The 17,500-nt window shown below is 41.2% G+C and overlaps 2 protein-coding genes across 6 annotated transcripts in view; one reads left to right on the top strand and one right to left on the bottom strand.

Annotated features, from left to right (window-relative positions):
• The window catches only part of LOC137985218 (glycine--tRNA ligase-like), a 5,924-nt gene extending 4,726 nt beyond the window's left edge, over window positions 1-1,198 (bottom strand). The window contains exons 1-2 of one of the 3 annotated variants that reach the window (XM_068832756.1): window positions 607-1,198; window positions 1-98 (exon numbers count right to left, since the gene is read on the bottom strand). The exon at window positions 1-98 is cut by the window's left edge and continues 92 nt beyond it. In XM_068832756.1, the coding sequence (XP_068688857.1) occupies window positions 1-98; window positions 607-1,082 (574 nt within the window). In that variant the 5' untranslated portion in view covers window positions 1,083-1,198. The remainder of the gene's footprint in view (window positions 99-606) is intronic. The other 2 variants (XM_068832773.1, XM_068832764.1) reach the window with 2 other exon arrangements.
• Window positions 1,199-1,212: 14 nt separating this feature from the next.
• The window catches only part of LOC137985202 (dual specificity protein kinase TTK-like), a 24,514-nt gene continuing 8,226 nt past the window's right edge, over window positions 1,213-17,500 (top strand). For 2 of the 3 annotated variants that reach the window (XM_068832729.1, XM_068832747.1), the window contains exons 1-11: window positions 1,213-1,351; window positions 2,135-2,448; window positions 3,056-3,162; window positions 3,707-3,913; window positions 5,143-5,391; window positions 7,166-7,857; window positions 9,743-9,894; window positions 11,625-11,877; window positions 13,187-13,315; window positions 14,055-14,231; window positions 17,217-17,298. In XM_068832729.1, coding sequence (XP_068688830.1) covers window positions 2,210-2,448; window positions 3,056-3,162; window positions 3,707-3,913; window positions 5,143-5,391; window positions 7,166-7,857; window positions 9,743-9,894; window positions 11,625-11,877; window positions 13,187-13,315; window positions 14,055-14,231; window positions 17,217-17,298 — 2,287 coding nt within the window. In that variant the 5' untranslated portion in view covers window positions 1,213-1,351; window positions 2,135-2,209. The other variant, XM_068832739.1, reaches the window with a different exon arrangement.

The raw sequence follows: 17,500 nt of genomic DNA, 5'->3' as shown, positions 1-17,500 counted from the left end.
ACCAAACGAGTCTCTGTCTCTTCCAGTAATTCAACCAATCATTCACTCGGTTTTCAAGGCAAAAGAACTGGAGACTCATGACTTCTTTTTCACAAGACCTGTTAATTAACAGAAACATGTTACACGTAAAATAATGGTACCTAAAATAATACAAATGTAGCTGAATCATTATTAGTGCATCTGAAACCACTACATGGCCAGAGTCAGGCCACTGATGTCATCAGTCAGTTTAATCCAAGCGTAACTAACCCCCAATGGCACTTTTCAGGGGAATAAGACTTCAGAGTATTAAATGCAGCTGACTATCGGCTCTGAAAAATAATTGCCCCCACAGGATTTTGGCCCAGATGCCAAAACCCGAGGAGGCAACCTAGAACTCCCCACGTAAAAAGGGTAAATGTACGTATATTGGGGGAATCAATCTCGTTAGGCCTGAAAACAATGTTTAGGCCTAAGGTTAGCCAGTCAGTTTTGCAGTGCAAAACTTGAAGGTTTTGGCTAGCTTTCATATTGGTGAAATAAATTGACCTGTATCGAGTGACTGTGAAAAGTGACCTGCACTTTAGTCCTGTAATCACAAACCACTGCAGTGCAACATACTCCTACCTGAGAAGGTAGTTTTCACTCCGAGGTTTCCAGTTGATGTACTTTTTGTTACTTGCAAATCCAAAAGGCTCTTTAATTCCAGGAATAAAACTCACCAGTTGAATAAGCTTATTTATATCCTCAGATGTCCAGGTACCTTCCTCTGAAATTGAACACCTATCACTAGTAGTTTTAGATATAGGTTCGGAAAAATTGTTAACATGATCTTTTCCATTGTTCAATTGCAAGGCACTCAAGGAAGATAGATGAGAAAGTTTTCCCCAATTTGCTTCAAATCCATAAACATTTGACTTTGATAACACCACATGATGCCACCAGGCGTTCCTAAGGTTGCGGATCAGCTCCGTACCAAGTGGTCCAAATTCATATATGTGCCCTCCTCCAGCTGCTCCAAGCATCCCCTGAACACTTGATTCGATGGAAAATCCGCGGCTTTCGCAGAGCCTTATGACCTTGTCCAGCAAGCTCCGTGACATGAGGTCGCTTATTTCCTAAGATAATCAAACCTGCCGGAACCGAGCTTCGCAAACAATGAAACATTTAATATAATGTCACCATTTTTGCAAGTAGTTGCCGCCATTTTAGTTTGGATGGGGATACCGCTGATAGAACTTTGCTATTAAATTCCAAGCAGCCAATCACAATTTCTCCCTCAGTTAACCAATCAAATGGATTTTATTCGAAGGCGCCATTATTTGTACCAGTTTTATACAATTATAACAGTCTGAACCTCGATTTACCGATCGTAAGTATACATGTATGGAGTTACCGACGCTAGATTTCTGCTTGTATTGCCTTCTAGCAATGGCTGCAGTGCTTTTGAATTCAAGTTCTAACTCCAATAGGGAGAAAATGTAGAAGGGACTTGTAATATCAGTATGCTTACCTTCATTTGAACTTGTGTTTACGTGTGCAAATGCATGTTTATCCGCTGGCATCCGTAGATAGCAAGTCTGGATCAGCGAGTAGTTTCAACTTTGTACAATGTGAGCTTAAATAGGGTGATCGAAGCTTTGATTATGAGTAGATGTGTTTGTTTATTGTTATTAATATATTAATACGTTATTTCTAGCCATGATTTTTTTTAGACTTGAAATCTAATCTCGGACTGACTTGTGTAACTAATTTAACCAGCCCGACAAGTCAGAAACAATGTTTTCGTAATCTTTTATATGCACTACAAATACATCTTATAATGCAGTGACTTAGATGATCGTCAAAGAGTGGTGATGAGGATATTTTAAGTTGTAAACACGAGAAAACCTCAATCATGTTGTGGTACAATAGGCCTTTTTCGATATATTAAAATTCAGCATGAAATAGAGACCCTGAGGACAAAGAAAAAGGAAAGTGGATGATATGCAAGTATATTTCAGATTCATTCCAACATGTTTCTGTTGTTTTTGTCCTCACGGCCTCACTAAGAAGCTGAATATTTGATATTTCGAAAATGGCCTATTATATGTAGAGTGGTCTACTCTTTAAATTTCTTATACTTCTTTTGCAAAATGTTTCCTCTATATACCAGATTTCCAAGAGAGAATATTGGTGGTGTTGCTAAAGTTACTTCTGCCCCGTTGCTGCTTGTCCTCCCATATCCATCATGGATCCGGAGACTACTACAGTAACTATTCAGAAAATTAAAGAAAATGGAAATCGACCAGAGGAGTGGCTGGAATTTTTGTGTCAGCACCAAACAAAAGTTGGCACAGAACTTACCAGTGAGACTTGTCAACACTTAGTGTTTCTCTATGAGAGAGCTGTCAATCAAATCCCAGCAGCAGAACATAAATCAAATTTATCATATGCTCGGCTTCTTGTGGAATGCGCAAAACTGCAAATGTAAGTGACGATTTGATAAAACTTTTGAAAGTTGTTGATACCCCATGTGTACAAACATACATAAATACATACATACTTAATTGACCACTTCCCATAGGGGCTTTTTAGGGCCACAGTCATGAAAGAATAGAACATTCAACAACAACTGGTAAGAATCCCAACTGGCCGGAGGCAAGCTAGTTGGCTATTTTCAAGTGCAGCTGCGAAGTTGAACAAGGGACTACCAGGAACAAATTCAACCAGTGGCCAAATTAAATGTGTCATGAACCCGGGATCCCTGGATCTCAAGGCAAGCGGCCCCTAACCACTGGGCTGCACTGCTTCAATTGGACCACAAGCAGTCCTGGTGGGGGTGTAATTATTTCCCAACTGGGTTACCCCCAAGTGATGCTTTCAGTACCCATTTGTACAACTCAATCAGTGATGGATTGAGTTTTGTAAGAATGTCAGGCTTTTTTCACTGCTCTCTTCTGATCACAACCCTTCCTCAAAGTCTAGAGAAAACCATTACCACTACAACTTTTTGCTGTAGCTCTTACATCAATAATACATGTAACTATTATATTCAGTTCATCATAATCGACAGCATAAGTTTGTTTCTAAACAGGAGAATCTCGGAAGATGATGCCAGAAGAACATTCCAGCTGGCGAGGAGCAATGCCAAGCACTTTGCCATTGTTTTTGTTGCATGGGCCCAGTTTGAGTTGTCACTAGGTTTGTGTCTTAATACATTACCATGTATGTTTAACAACACAAGGACAATTTTTTCTAATAATCTATTAAAATGTAAAAATTACTTATCTTAGTAAAATATGTGTATTAGGCAAACGATATGCTGATATGCTGGCCTCATTGAGCAGCATATTTTTAGAAAAAATGAATAAACAAAGTGTTCTAGTCAGGTCAGGTCAGCTGCAGATGATGCCATACAGGTTTGTAGGTTGGCAATTGGAGCTTGGATCAAACTTTTCAAAAGCAGCTCAAGGCCTCACTCAAACACTTAATTCTTTATTATTTATTAGATAAAGGCTTAAAGGAAGCAAAAAATATTTTTGTCTGTGTCAAGATCTTAATCTGGTTACTTCTATGTCGAGTGGTTAAAAAATAATCATGGTTAATATTAGATGAAATGAGGTTTGTTGATTTTGCTTGTTACAGTACATGACTTGTATTAAGTAATTTTCAGTTTTGTTTTAGATTTTTAACTGATAATACATGTAAATATGTTACAGTAATTATTGCTGTCATTAACATGCAGGAAACAAAAGCAAATGTAGAGGTTTGCTGCGCAAAGGGAAGGATGTTGGAGCAAAACCAATAGAGTTGCTAATAAGAGCATATGACAACTTCGTAGAGGGTAAAAAGGTTTTGATTGACGACAGTGATGAACTGACGCTGACAGGGTTCTCAAGACTGAAGCAAAAAAGCAGTGAATCATCAGTGGATTCATCTCCTATGAGCCAAGGTAGGTACATTGATCATCATGAGGGAGCTGAACAGCTAGAGGGATGACGCAGTGGTGAGGTCACTCACTTCCCACCAATGTGGCCACAGTTCGATTCTGGACTCATTGTCATAAGTGTGTTGAGTTTGTTTGTTCTCTACTCTGCTTCGAGAGGATTTTCTATGGATCCTCCGGTTTTCCCCTCTCCTAAAAACCTATGATTAGATACAAGTTGACTTGATTTCTGTACATTGTCCTTAACTGCAGCTCTATATGTAAAGCACTCTTGACACTTAAATAAAAATTATAATTCATAATTTTTATTATGAGTCACTACATGTAATTATCACTTTTCATCTGATGTCATGTAAACCATGCTCGCATACAAACTATTGGGAAATTAAACTCTATTTCTCACAAAACACTGACTTGCTATTGTTTTGTACCCCAAGGTGACTGTCAATCTGATCAAGTTCTTTCAAAGATGCCATTCTAACATTCTGAATCCATTTCATTCTTTTCTAAATGATGGTTAGGTTAGTGTTAGGTTCCAGACTGTGGTAATGCTGAGGCAAGGCAATGGAAAACGAATTGCTAACTTGTTTTACATTAATTTTTTCAATACAGAAAGAAATTAAGCCACAAGATTTTCATAATCTTTTTTAATTTAATGCAATCAGGTTAATAACCCTCATCATCCATGATTGTATTCATTACATGTAGTTACACTATATTTAGTGTCGTCGGCTGAGTTGCCAGTGGGTAACCCGGAACTAGACTTACATGTAAATTCTATATCGCTGTGCAGTCCTTACACAAGTTCCTTTGGGGAAAGCGTGTGCTTCTCAAAATGGTTGGCCATGTTGTTTTTCCAACTGTTTGCTTGTTAAGTTAATTTAAAAGTTGTTAATCCAAGTCCCTGAAATTATTTTTTTTAAGACCCTCGCAAGTAGGGGTTTCAATGTTATTGAAAGGTAATAAATAAGTTGTAACAAAATTGGAGTTGGTTGAAATCATTGTACATGACTAATTCAATAATTAAAAGATTCACTGCTACTTGATCTTCTGGCCCGGGTTGCTCTAAGCATGGTTAGCCCTAACCAGCGTTAAATACCATGGAAACCTATAGGTTTTGACACCTCTTAATAACCAACGGTTAATTTGCTAACCAGGCGTCAAGCAACCGGCCCCTGAAACTTTTATATTTTAGATGTAACATTAATTTTTTAATTGATTTTACACCCATACAGCAGATGACACCACAACAGGAAATGGATTCACAGACAATGGCATTCCGTCCGTTGCTGACAACACAAGTGGTGTAATTTCCTTTAAGCTGCCTAGCATCATTGAAAACTGTAGAAAACAGCCAGTAAGGTGCAGACCGAGCACAAGCAGCAGCAGTGATGAGACAGACTCTGTTCCTCTCCAGCTGCGTGCAAGATGCAGTATGTCAACACAAAAGCCATCTCTGAAATGTACACCAGATTTCAGATCAGGTCAGTATAAACACTACATGTACACTACACTACACTGCACTACAATAAGCGCCAAAAGGGTTGAGTCGACACTTCCTGCTTTTAAGGACAAATCCCTCCCCCCAAATCTTTCCATCTAACCCCTCCCCCCCTCAACACTTCCCTTTTCGTGCAGGGGGGGGGGGTGGGAGAGGGGGAAGTGCAAGTGAATAATGTAACGTTTAGGTGGTTTTTTTTTCTAATTACTGTGGTCTTCCCAGTTCAGTTTCTCAAATACTTTCGTCACTTATTGTAGTTAGAGTGGTTTTCAATTGAGTGTCGAAAGTAATTAGCGAATCACTTTGGTTTTGCATTACTTCACTCAGTGATTGGTTCAAAGTTCTCGCGCCACTTTTTCAACCAATCAGAAGTGAAACAAAAACCAATTGTGGCTCGCGCGTGCACATTTTCCCACGTTTTTTTGTCAGCTACGTGTAATTGCTTCGAGTTTTGATTGGTTTACTTGACTGTCTCCGTCCTTTTCGATTGGCCAAAGTAATTACTTTGGTTTTTGTTTAACGACACTCATTTGAAAACCGCTCTATACCACACAAAAATAACTAAAGTCAATTAAGTGGATCTCTCAGATAGTCTGCACGCTATAATTGCCTAATTTAGTGGGCAATATCACTATAATTCATCTAATCAATATTACAGCTTGCTGCATGGCCCGCTTAATTGAAATTTTGATGCAACATTTCCACGAAAACGTTTTGTTTTGGTTTATTTAGAGAGAAATTTTATCTCTCTTTCTGGTGAATAAATTTTTAGCTTAGGAACTCTCAGCGCAATCATTTACCATATAATAAGCTGATAACTGAGATTGATTGAACCAATCAGAGCACGAGAAATGCATTAACCAAGGTTAAACACTTAATAAACTGTACTAAATATCAAGTGGGAGGCGCGGTGGCCTTATGGTTAGTGCGCTCGACTCCGGATCGAGTGGTCCGGGTTCGGGTCCTGGCCGGGGACATTGTGTTGTGTTCTTGGGCAAGACACTTTACTCTCTCAGTGCCTCTCTCCACCTAGGTGTATAAATGGGTATCGGCGAAAATGCTGGGGGTAACCCTGCAATGGACTAGCATCCCATCCAGGGGGGATTAGAAATACTCCTAGTCGCTTCATGCTACAGAAACCGGAGATAAGCGCCGGCCTGATGGGCCTTCTAGGCTCTTAGCAGACTTTACCTACTAAATATCAAGTACAAACCTCCTTTTCTTGGTCCATATGCAAATCATGTACTGTAAGTTAAAGTTATGGATTCTTGTTTTTTTCCCTGGTGATTTATCGGCCACGCATAAATCAACAGGAAAAAACTTGGTCCTTATAAAATTACAGTACAGACCTCGAACTCGCTTTAATAGTAAGAGGTACCTGTACATGTATGTCAACCCAAGATTTTAATGTCACTCCCTGAAATGCTTCAGTTTCAGCATCAAGGAAATTGAATTTACATTGTAAATAAAAGTGAAAAGATTTTTCTTAATAAACAAGTAATCTGAAATGCTGAACCCTTCCAAAGTGCACTATAATTTAAATTATTTTTCTGCTATTTGATAGTTGTCCTCTTTAGTCGAAACAAGGGCAGGTTCATGAAGTCAAGCTTCTGTGCCATTTTTAGCCATTTCATAGAGTAACCTGCTATCCGCTGCTATCCGCCGGATAGCGCTATCCATAGTTTGAACAACTGGGCCCTGATCACCTCTGGCCTCAGCTCAGGTTACTGAAACTTGAATGTTCATTTTCACTGCAGCCAACAACAGTCTGGTCTCAAGCATGAATCTGTCAGTTCGATCCAACAAAACAAGGCGTCGTCCAGGTCACACAGGAATAAATTTTGGTCTTCCAATGCGAGTAAAGATGCCTCAGTCAGTTGCAAAAGAAGCTGGTGATGATTTGGATGGCATCACAGAGCTGGAATGTACAGAAGATGACCCGCAGCAGCAAAGAGTTCTGTCTGAGATGAAGTCAGTTCCTCAAGAAAATCACATAACTGCTGGTAACACAGCAACATCTGCAGTCCCTTGCAGATCAGAGAAAGAGAATAGAACTGAAGAAAACAACCGGATTGGTACAACTCAAAATATGGCTATACAACAAGAACTGAGTAGATTGCATGACACAAGAGATAGTGGGTTTGTTTCAAAGACAGCAGACAACACTCCTTCCAACCCGCAGTCTGTCACATGTTCCAGTACATTAATTGAGGAATGTGTTAAGCAAAGTGCCCCCTCTTGCAGCTCTGCAACTCTTGACAACAATAAAGGAGAACAGCAAGACGAGGCTCCCTCGGACCACCGTGGTGTGGGGTTTGCTCCTGGGTATCCCCCGGCCATGCAGTTTATGAGTACTTTGACTCCAGCCCAGGCCTCCCAGGACATTGTTGTTGTGAAGGGCAAATCATATCTGAGACTGGGTATCATTGGTAGAGGAGGCTCCAGCAAGGTAAGTTCTTTTTTTTTTCCTCTTGAAGACTCAAATGAAAAAGACTCACAATTGACATCATAATTATATACACTGTACCATTTTGAAGATCGCACTTACATGTACACAGATTTCAGAAAATTCACTTCTCGTGATTCACCTCACCAGGCTTGTTAGACGGTTTTGCAGTAAGAGTACTGTAACAGTGATCTAATAATAGAGAGATTTAGCATCACTTTTGCCGGTTGCCGTTTCTACGTGAAAGTTGGCATTTTCGCGTTTGCTAGCCTGCGTAGCATGGCGGTTTTGTCGAGCCGGGCGCACGAGCGGCGAAGCCGCGAAATTCGCGTGCGAAGCGCGCGAGAACGAGCGGCGAAGCAGCGAGAAAAATAAAAACCGCCTGCCCGGATTCGAGGAGTTTTTGACTGCCGCCCCTTTCACCTCATTTTGACACCCGGGGTGACAACATCGCCCGCCTTTATTACTTAGCAACCAAAACCGCCATGCTACGCAGGCTACGCGTTTACCAGATACATATACGTGGAATTTCTTCTCGTTTTTCTTCTACATAACAAGTTTTCTTCTGCGAAAAAAAAGAACCCCAAAACCGTAGTCCGGTAAGTCAAACAATTTAAGATTTCATGGTTGCAGCCTGATTGTCATGACTGAATCCTTATCGAAATTTTCTTCATGAACTCATGTTGACTCACAAAACAGCTTCATCGAACTCGCAAAATTTCAGTTACAGGAAAGGATTGTCATTTCATTTATGTTTTCTCATTTTTTATTTCATTTTTTTATATAGCGTCTTTTTCTACAGACAATGTTTACAAAGACCCCGATTTTTTTTTGTTTTTTGTTTTTGTTTTTTGACATATATTAACTAAGTACTTGAGATTAACAGAGTCCAATCAAGGCTGCTGCCTAAGAAAACTTTAATGGGGCCCTCAGAGCTAAACGCTGAGAACTTAGGAGCCCAACATATGAAGTGAAAGGTGTTGCTGTGAAAAATTAAGGCGCCCAGAGCTATTCTTTGGGAGCCCCAGGCTACCGGGCTCCTGTTAGGCAACAGCCTTGCCAATTCCAAGTTTCCGTGGGTCACGCGAAGCTAAAGTCACAAGCTTCAATCCATTTTATGTGAAACGTGATAGCTGTTGTAATCTGTTTTTCTTGCAGTTTAGGAGTCTGAATTACACCCATATAAGTGTACTTCACCACAATGATCCAAAACCTACAGGGGCACCCAACAAGCCCATTTTTTTCAAATTCATCAAAATATTTCATGGCCATAAAATAAGCCAAAAATTAGCCTTTTTGGAGCAATCTCTCAACATGCTGGGGAATTTTAATATCTGTTCCACAATCACAGCAGAACCAGACCAGAAATTTCGTTTGTCAGCAGGGCCAAGCGGAAGTTTGTCAGCCCAGCGAGCATAATGAGAACATTAAAATGCATCGTACGCCCAAATGGGCGTGGCAAGTGGCAACAGGCCTCTGATTTACTCTTCAATGAGAGGGAGGGGAGGGAACAGAAATGGAGGGTACATTGACTACAAATACCCCTCAAAACAAGATATTTCTATCAGGAGAGGCGGGAGCGTGGGAAGATTGAACACCGTGATTAGTAACTTCCCAATAATGAACCTGCAATGATCTGTTCACAATAGAGAACGACTGTGGCCATTCTAATCCTCTATTATTGCCAAGAAAATTAATTCCCTCTCTCTGCTACATGTATAATCAAAAGTTCATTGTTATTAATTTCTTTATATTTACTGATGCTAAAATAATTTTTATTAAAGACAGTCTTAAGTTTTTTTTATGATACTTGATTACTTGGCTGTAATGCCATTTAAATTGCAACTTATTCTGTCACTTGCTGTGTGAATTTTAAATTTGCTGATAGGTGTACCGAGCCTTCGATGGCAAAAGAATATGTGCCATGAAATTTGTTGATTTGGAAGAAGCCGACGATTTTATGGTTCAGAGTTACTTCAATGAAATTGACTTGCTGAATAGACTTCAGGGAAATGATAACATCATCAAACTATTTGATTGGTGAGTTTTGCTTATTGCATAATTTGACTATTCTGTTATTTTACAAAACGTTATGTCAACTATCAACTAGTTAACCCTGCAAGCTTCCAAACGACTATTTACTATTTCTGACAGCTGCGACGCCTTTCCCTTGTTAGCGTTTCTAATTGTTTTCGCGTATTGGTGTGGACGGACAAATAGGATTCGATAAGGACGCCGAACGTTTTGATGTACGGAGAGAAAAATCGTCGTTTTATAAAATATCCGGATACGTGTGGACGTAGCCAGCGTAGCTGACAGGATTGTTGTTTTGGGAGGCAAATAACGAGCGACGGAGCCGCGCTTAGAATGGGGAGGGACGCGCGACTTCGTTGCTCGTCGTTAGGGAACTTAGGACGGCGGTGTTTTTGAGCCACGGACGGCAACCGGAAGTGAACATTTCGCATGCCAGGACAGTAGCGTCTCCAAGAATTTTAACCTAATCATTTCGAAGGGAGGAAAGAGACTTAAGAATATGGCCGTGCGAAAACCTGGACCGAAGTCAAATGAGAACGCGATGGGGAAGGGGCCGAGGAGAAGGAATGAGAAACTGCCTGGAATCAACCCCGCAACATTTTCGAAACCGCCGTTCGCCCACGGACGGAGAAAATATCATTCCTGACATGCGGATAAAGTGTCAGAAAAAATCCGCGTGTTAGTCAAATGTACTGTACCATATTCGTTAAAGTGTGAAGAGAAAGCAGAGCGGAAAGAGCCGACAACCTGTTTTCAAAAATTTTGGAAACTTCCTTACGGTAGCTTGGATCTTCTGGTGTTCTTTAATAAGAGCAGAAAGACGTAAGACCACTAAGAAATGGAGGAGATATTTCTTCGTTCCTTCCCAAGAGATTCGGCAAGAGCTTCATATTTCAGCTTTTTCTAAGCGGCAAAATGTGTTCTGCATTGATTGGTAATCACACTTATGATTAAGTATCATCGTATCAAGTATCATCGGTGACCAGATTAAAAAAGCTGAAGGATTAAGGCTCACGGCAACTTCGTTGTCGGCTGCCATTTGTATCCATTGGCAAGTTCCATCTAGTTTTCGCATCGGTAGCAAATGCGCTGGACAAGGCATTTCTTAATGTGCTGAAATGTCATTCTAGTAATACCATTGTCGACGAATCGCGCACAGTATAAACATCAACAGGGAAACGTTAGCGGTAAGTTAAAATTTCAGTTCGATCTTTGTAAATTTTTTTCCCTAGCGAGTAAAGCTTAATTGTATTACCGCCAATGTTTACACGTGGCGCGCTATGATTGCCTGGTAGTTGACATCAAGTCCCTGCTCGTCACACATTAGGCTGATTTAGCAACAGAACGGGAACGTCAGTGGCGACGTCGCGCGCAGCAAAACTACCAATGAGAATTTAGAATAGAGAAGAAAAGAGCGGAGTCTACTCTATTCTGAATTATCATTGGTATTTTTTCTGCTCGCGCCGTCGCCACTGACGTTCCCGTTCTGTTGCTAAATCAGCCTATTATTTGAAATGGGAGGTTTCGAAAATGTTGTGGGGTTGATTGCGGGCGGTTTCTCTTTCCATCTCCTCTCCCCGTCCAACAACCAACAAACTCAACCCACACGTGACGGCGAGTGCTCTCACCACTGCGCTATCACTGCACCCCTGCAGTGTCAAAATGGAAAACTGTTCAAGAACACCCTTTTGCTTCCAATTAACTTAATATCTTTTTTGCCTTTTTGTTTTTTGAAGGGAGCTGAACCAGGAGAAGAGAATCCTAATCTTGGTGATGGAGTATGGAAGTATTGACCTTGCGGGCTTCTTGAGAAAAAACCGCACTAAAATGACAAATGAAGAACTGAAAGCATTCTGGCGACAAATGCTGGAAGCAGTTAACTTGGTACATCAACAGGGAATTATACATAGAGACCTAAAACCCGCTAACTTCCTGTGGGTGGAAGCTCGACTCAAACTGATTGATTTTGGTATTGCGCACACTTTACAAGTGAGTATTGCATTTTCATGAAGGTTTTGGGAGTGTTCTGTGACCATCTTTGTCAATGGTTTCTTTCAGATGGTTCTGTGACCATCTTTGTGTTCTGTGACCATCTTTGTCAATTGTCTCCGGAAACTCTAGGAGACGCATGGGAGGCCAGGCCATAAAACTAGGTTCATGCACGACAATTGTCCCACCATACTTCAAGAATCTAAATTGTCGAATTGAAGCATATTCGCGATTGTACCGAAAGAGATGTCATACATGTTAACCCCGGTGAACGAAACGAGAGATGTTGACTCGGGGTTACTTGGAAAAAAATCCGAGTGATCCGTTGCGGGAGTCGAATCTACGACCTTCCGATTACTAGTTCGGATGCTCTACCACTGAGCTAAAGGGGCTAATCTGAAAAATCCGAGTGCTCCTCTGCAGGAGTCGAACCTACGACAACCTTCCGATTATTATTTCGGATGCTCTACCACTGAGCTTAAGGGGCTGATCGGAAAAATCGGAGTGCTCCGTTGAAGGAGTCGAATCTACGACCTTCCGATTACTAGTTCGGATGTTTTACCACCAAGATATAGGAGTCTGGCTGTAAACTGGCCATTAAACTAGGTTCAGTTGACGATTGTCTCGCTTTACTACTCCTTAAACTGACTGCTTCTACATCTACATCTACATCTACATCTACATATTTCAGCACTCGGCAAAGTCTCTTTTTAACTTACGGCTGTTACTGCTTAGGTGGCCTCATACACCACAAGCCTTTTTAGAGACATCACCGCCAAGCCGGCCACTTCTACTGGAGAGAACAGGACAGCCACAACGCCGGGGACTTCATGCCCTACTCTTCTCGAATAGTGTGTGGGTTCTTTAACGTCCCACAGGGAACTTATGAACATATAAGATATTTGTGAGACGGGCCTACGGTTTTTAGTCCTTATCCGAGAAGACTTTAAAGTCTAACCATTTGCAGATGAAATTGCAAAGGCAGCACTTTCTCCTCAGTTATTTTAAGACCCTGAGTGTCGATCCGGCCAGGGTTCTCCTGATTGGTTAAAGTGGCGGTCCATTTGAGACTGCTGGGGCAAGACCGCAAATTGATAGAGAAACACTCTTATCTAATTAACCCTTGGGTAGTGTCAAGACACGTTTAAAACGAAAAACAGCTCACTGCAGGTTGCCGTCTCGAAAGTGTCCCGAGCTTTAGCTCCCTAATTTACATGTACCATCGTGAGTTTTTCTTCAAACGTCCTTAGCGAAATCCCCCCGCCCCCGTAATGGTTTATTACAAAAGTACCCTTTCATCTTTTCGCAGACAGACAAGACTAGTATCGAGCTGGACACTCAAGTTGGAACTTTGAACTTTATGTCACCTGAAGCTTTTCAAGATATTTCTCAGCTACCTCGATTCGACAGTGAAGGAAACTCCAAACCAAGGCTGAAGGTGAAATTTGCATCGTAGTTAAGTCTTCTCTGCTTTACATGCCAAACCAATAGGATTGAAAAGGGAGATGATTCCAGATTGGCTACAGGGAAGAGCAGCGCAAATTGCACGGCGGCAAGCACTAGCCAGGTTCCCAGTAACTTATCGACACAACATGTTTGTAAGGGAAGGGACAGAAAGCAAAAATTCCTAGAATTCCGGCTGACCCTCCCCCAAAATCAACTTGTTGATGAGACCCTTTTAACAAGAATTGAGTGCTGTCATCGTTCCTTCTTTTTTTAAGTGTGTTCCTGTCTTTATTTTTATCCTAGGACGTTGGAAGGTTCGAGCAATCTCATTTATACAAGACTGAATACACCTTATTCCAAAATGGCCACGATTTTTGCATTCTTTTGTTTGTTTGCAAATTATCCCTTGTTAGGCAAGGACGAACAAGGCAACAAGGGCTAATTTGCAAGCAAATAAAAGGATATTGAAATGACGGCCGTTTTAGAATAAGGTCTATGGAGGAGATGGGTGACGATTTCGGGTGTTAGACCTTCGTGCTAATGTTAATGTAATATGTCGGCGGTATCGCTCCCTGGAAAGGTAGTCTGGTTCTTCAGCGGTTGTCCTGAAAAGTGCAGGACAAATACCATATTAGAAATCGGGCTTCGTCGCCGCAGTTACCCGGATTTATGATTTGATCGCTTGGTAGGTTGATGACGGTTGACGTATGTTTTTTTTTTTTTTCCGGCAGATTGGTCGGCCCAGCGATGTGTGGTCACTTGGATGTATTCTTTACATGATGGTGTATGGACGGACTCCATTTCAACATATTAGCAATCATGTTATCAAACTTCAATGCATCATGGATCCTTCGCATGAGATTGAGTTCCCACCCATTAAAGAAATTTACTTGTTGGATGTTATGAAGGTTTGTGATTTCAACCAGTTGTTTTGGACGATCTTTCAACGGTATTAATGTCTTTGTTAGTTTCGTTATCCTTATAATCGTAACTGCAAGATACCCATTCGGGCTCTTCAAGCATTTGAGACGGTCAACTAAGATTCTTCTCGATGTAGCATGTACATCGTTGCTTCGACGAGCTCAAAACAAAAACTGGAGAAAACAGGGAGTGACATTCCCTGCTAACAGAGGCCTCTTTACTTTTGCCGTTCGCTGGGCTGACGAGGAGGGGGGAAAGAGACACCTGCCCGGCATGGGTCGAAATACAGTATCGAACATGCGCGGCGGTTACTTAACTTAGCCACCGAATACTCACGCACTTCGTGTTGTGTGTGCTTACTTAACAGCGGAATTATTGTAAGGTATGCGCGCGACACAACAGGCTCAAGTCACAGTCAGCAAACATATGCGGCGTGTGGTTTGAAGAGTGTCGTCCAGGGTTGTGGACAGCGGTTTGATCAAAGTGAGTTTCGACCCATGGCAGAGGTCTCTTTTTCCGTACTCGTCAGCTCAGCGTACGCAAAAAGAAAAGAGACCTGCTAGCAGGGAAGGAGTGACACAAGGCTGCGTCCTCTCTGGTGCTCCAAATAATTTCAAATGTCCCTAAAACAAAAGAACAAAACCATTATAACAATACCTAATCAAGAATTAGTAATTGGAAAAACAATAGTTCTTTTGTCTTGCGCCATTTTAGTGCGGTATATGATAGTGTACCCGAAAACTGCACCTTTAACAAGAAATTTAGCCTGTTCCAGGCTCTCAGATAGTCGAGAAAACGAAAAGAACTGCGTGTGAAAAGCGAGTGGGGGCTTGGGTCGAGGCGAGGCGGGAGAGCCTGTAAGCATCTCTTTATATTCTTCATTCCGCCCACTTTGCAAATAACCTTTCGCATGTTAAAATGTCAATGTCAAAGTGTTGAAAATGGGCGGCATTGGTGGTTCCACGCGAGTTCAAGTGTTTCAAGCGCGATTCCTTTATTGTTGTTCACAGGTGATGCGTTGATTCTCTAAAGGCCATATTTCTAAGTTCTTCAGGTTTTCCAAGAAAAACGTGACTTGTTTGGGAAGGAAGATTCCTAGAGTTTCCTCCTTTAGCGTTGTCCGTTTCTTACACTGGCGGCGAAAATGTTGTGTTTGCCGAAGTTGCTGCTTCCTTCGGGTTGGACCTTATGCGGAACGAAAAACTTTCCGTTGTCACTGTTGTCTCACTTGTGCGAGTACGTTTGCCAGAATTTAAGGCACTTTTAAGGAAATAACTTTACAAGCGTACGAAGGTATTGTCAAAGCGCCCGGGAAACGAGTGTCAAGGAAATCACCGACCGGAAATTTAAATTCGACCAAAAGACAACCACCAGTTCGAAAACTTCGAGTTCGCGACGATCTGTTGACTTTTCCAAGGAAAACAGAAACCCGACCATTGAAGTTTCTGGCCTAGGTGATAAGATGGTCTCATCAATAAACTTCAGCTCTGATGCATCAGGACAACCGATAATGAATGTGAAAGATTGATATTTCATGTGGATGGGTTCAATTGCATTTGCAGTATACAGACACGTAGCCATCACCTTCGCTTCTTGAAAACGCTTGATCTTTTAAAGCTTAAGACATTTCAGTTGCCACATGCAACGGAAATACACGCCTGTTTTCGGCAAATTTTTGCGCTCTTTCAAAGTGGTTTTTTTCTTTTTTCTCTCATTTTTTCGAAAGCGATAAAGGCAGAAATTTAATTAACCTTAGCTGGTGAATTCGAATACCCTGCCAAGTATTTGCATAAGAAAGAATAACATAATATTGTATTTTTTCTCGTTCGTCAGAGTTATCAGAGAGCGCCGTCGAATGATAACAATTGTGGCGTGCAGGGGACATAATAGTTGTGTGTGTGCGATAAAATTTGAACTATATATCGTACCCGATGATGTTATATTGTAAGCGGTGTGCAGCGATGTCGTATCACAACATTGAAGCGCTTTCGCAACGCGCGGAAGTAACTGAAAATTTATGCTTTTACCAAAACTGGTCGGAAGCATTGCAAACGGATCTTCTTCTCGACCTAAGTTCAACAGACACAACTTTTCCTCGAATCTGAGCGCTAGTACGTTTGGGAATACTTTAAGACATTCGGCGACAGAGTTGACCTCTTTCTTTCGTGCTCCGCGTAAGCTCCGCGCGTGAATCAAAATGATGACGAAAGTGTTGATGTAAACTGTCAAAATTGACCAATCAGAGGGTATACCAGGAGCTGGTATACCGGAATGAAGAATTTAAAGAGCTGCTTACAGGCTCTCCCGCCTCGCCTCGACCCAAGCCCCCACTCGCTTTTCACACGCAGCTCTTTTCGTTTTCTCGACTATCTGAGAGCCTGGAACAGGCTACGCGAAATTGAGATATTGTAGAAAGGTGATAAATGAACACCGTGTCAAAGTTTTAGAGCTGTGCGATATTCCAAACTCGAGTTATTCGGCAAAGGGTACGACTCAAAATTATGGTGTTTGGTATGGAGACTCCATGTCGGTGTCAGAGAGACACCAACATGGCGGCATGGAGTTCACTTTAGCTGTCTCAAAGCATTTTTTTCTCTCTGCTAAACTTGAAAACATTCGCATAGACACTTCTCTTAACATATTAGTTCGATATTTTCGTGTCCTTGACATGTTTCTCACAAGCAATCCAGATATCACGCACTGTAAAAAAAAATTGTTGTATTTTCAAAACAAAGCATGCTACCGAGCTGAAAACAGGCCAGCTGATATATCTTTAAAATGCCTTCTACTCGATGAAGGTAAAAACTCAAAATTTTGAACTTTAGTTTTTTTGACGTCCCGTGAAAACCAAGAATAGACCTAGGACTCAGGATGACGATGTGTTTAGAGCGCGACTAAAGAGATCATGCATTAAAAATGGTGGATGAGAGTTCAAAGAAATATTTCTGAGCGTTTTGCAACTCTTTTTCTAGGGATGTCTTCGTCGCAATCCCAAGGAGCGCCTCACCATTCCACATTTGTTAGATCACCCGTTTCTCAACCCTTCATCGCACGGTAAGTGTTTTAATGGAAATCTTAAGCTATAGGTATATTGCTCTCATCCTTATTCTTATTTTCAAAAGCTTGAAGTTAATCTGAGATTTAAAAAAAAACATTCTTAAGTTACCTAAATGTTCGAACCGTATCTCTGGTTCTTCTTCGAATGGTAAACGTTTTGAGCCTTTCACTTCAAAACTACTCAAAACGTTACTAAGTA

Source organism: Montipora foliosa, chromosome 2, assembly GCF_036669935.1.
Source record: "Montipora foliosa isolate CH-2021 chromosome 2, ASM3666993v2, whole genome shotgun sequence".
NCBI classification, from domain to species: domain Eukaryota; kingdom Metazoa; phylum Cnidaria; class Anthozoa; order Scleractinia; family Acroporidae; genus Montipora; species Montipora foliosa.
This window is presented reverse-complemented; position numbering and strand designations above follow the sequence as displayed.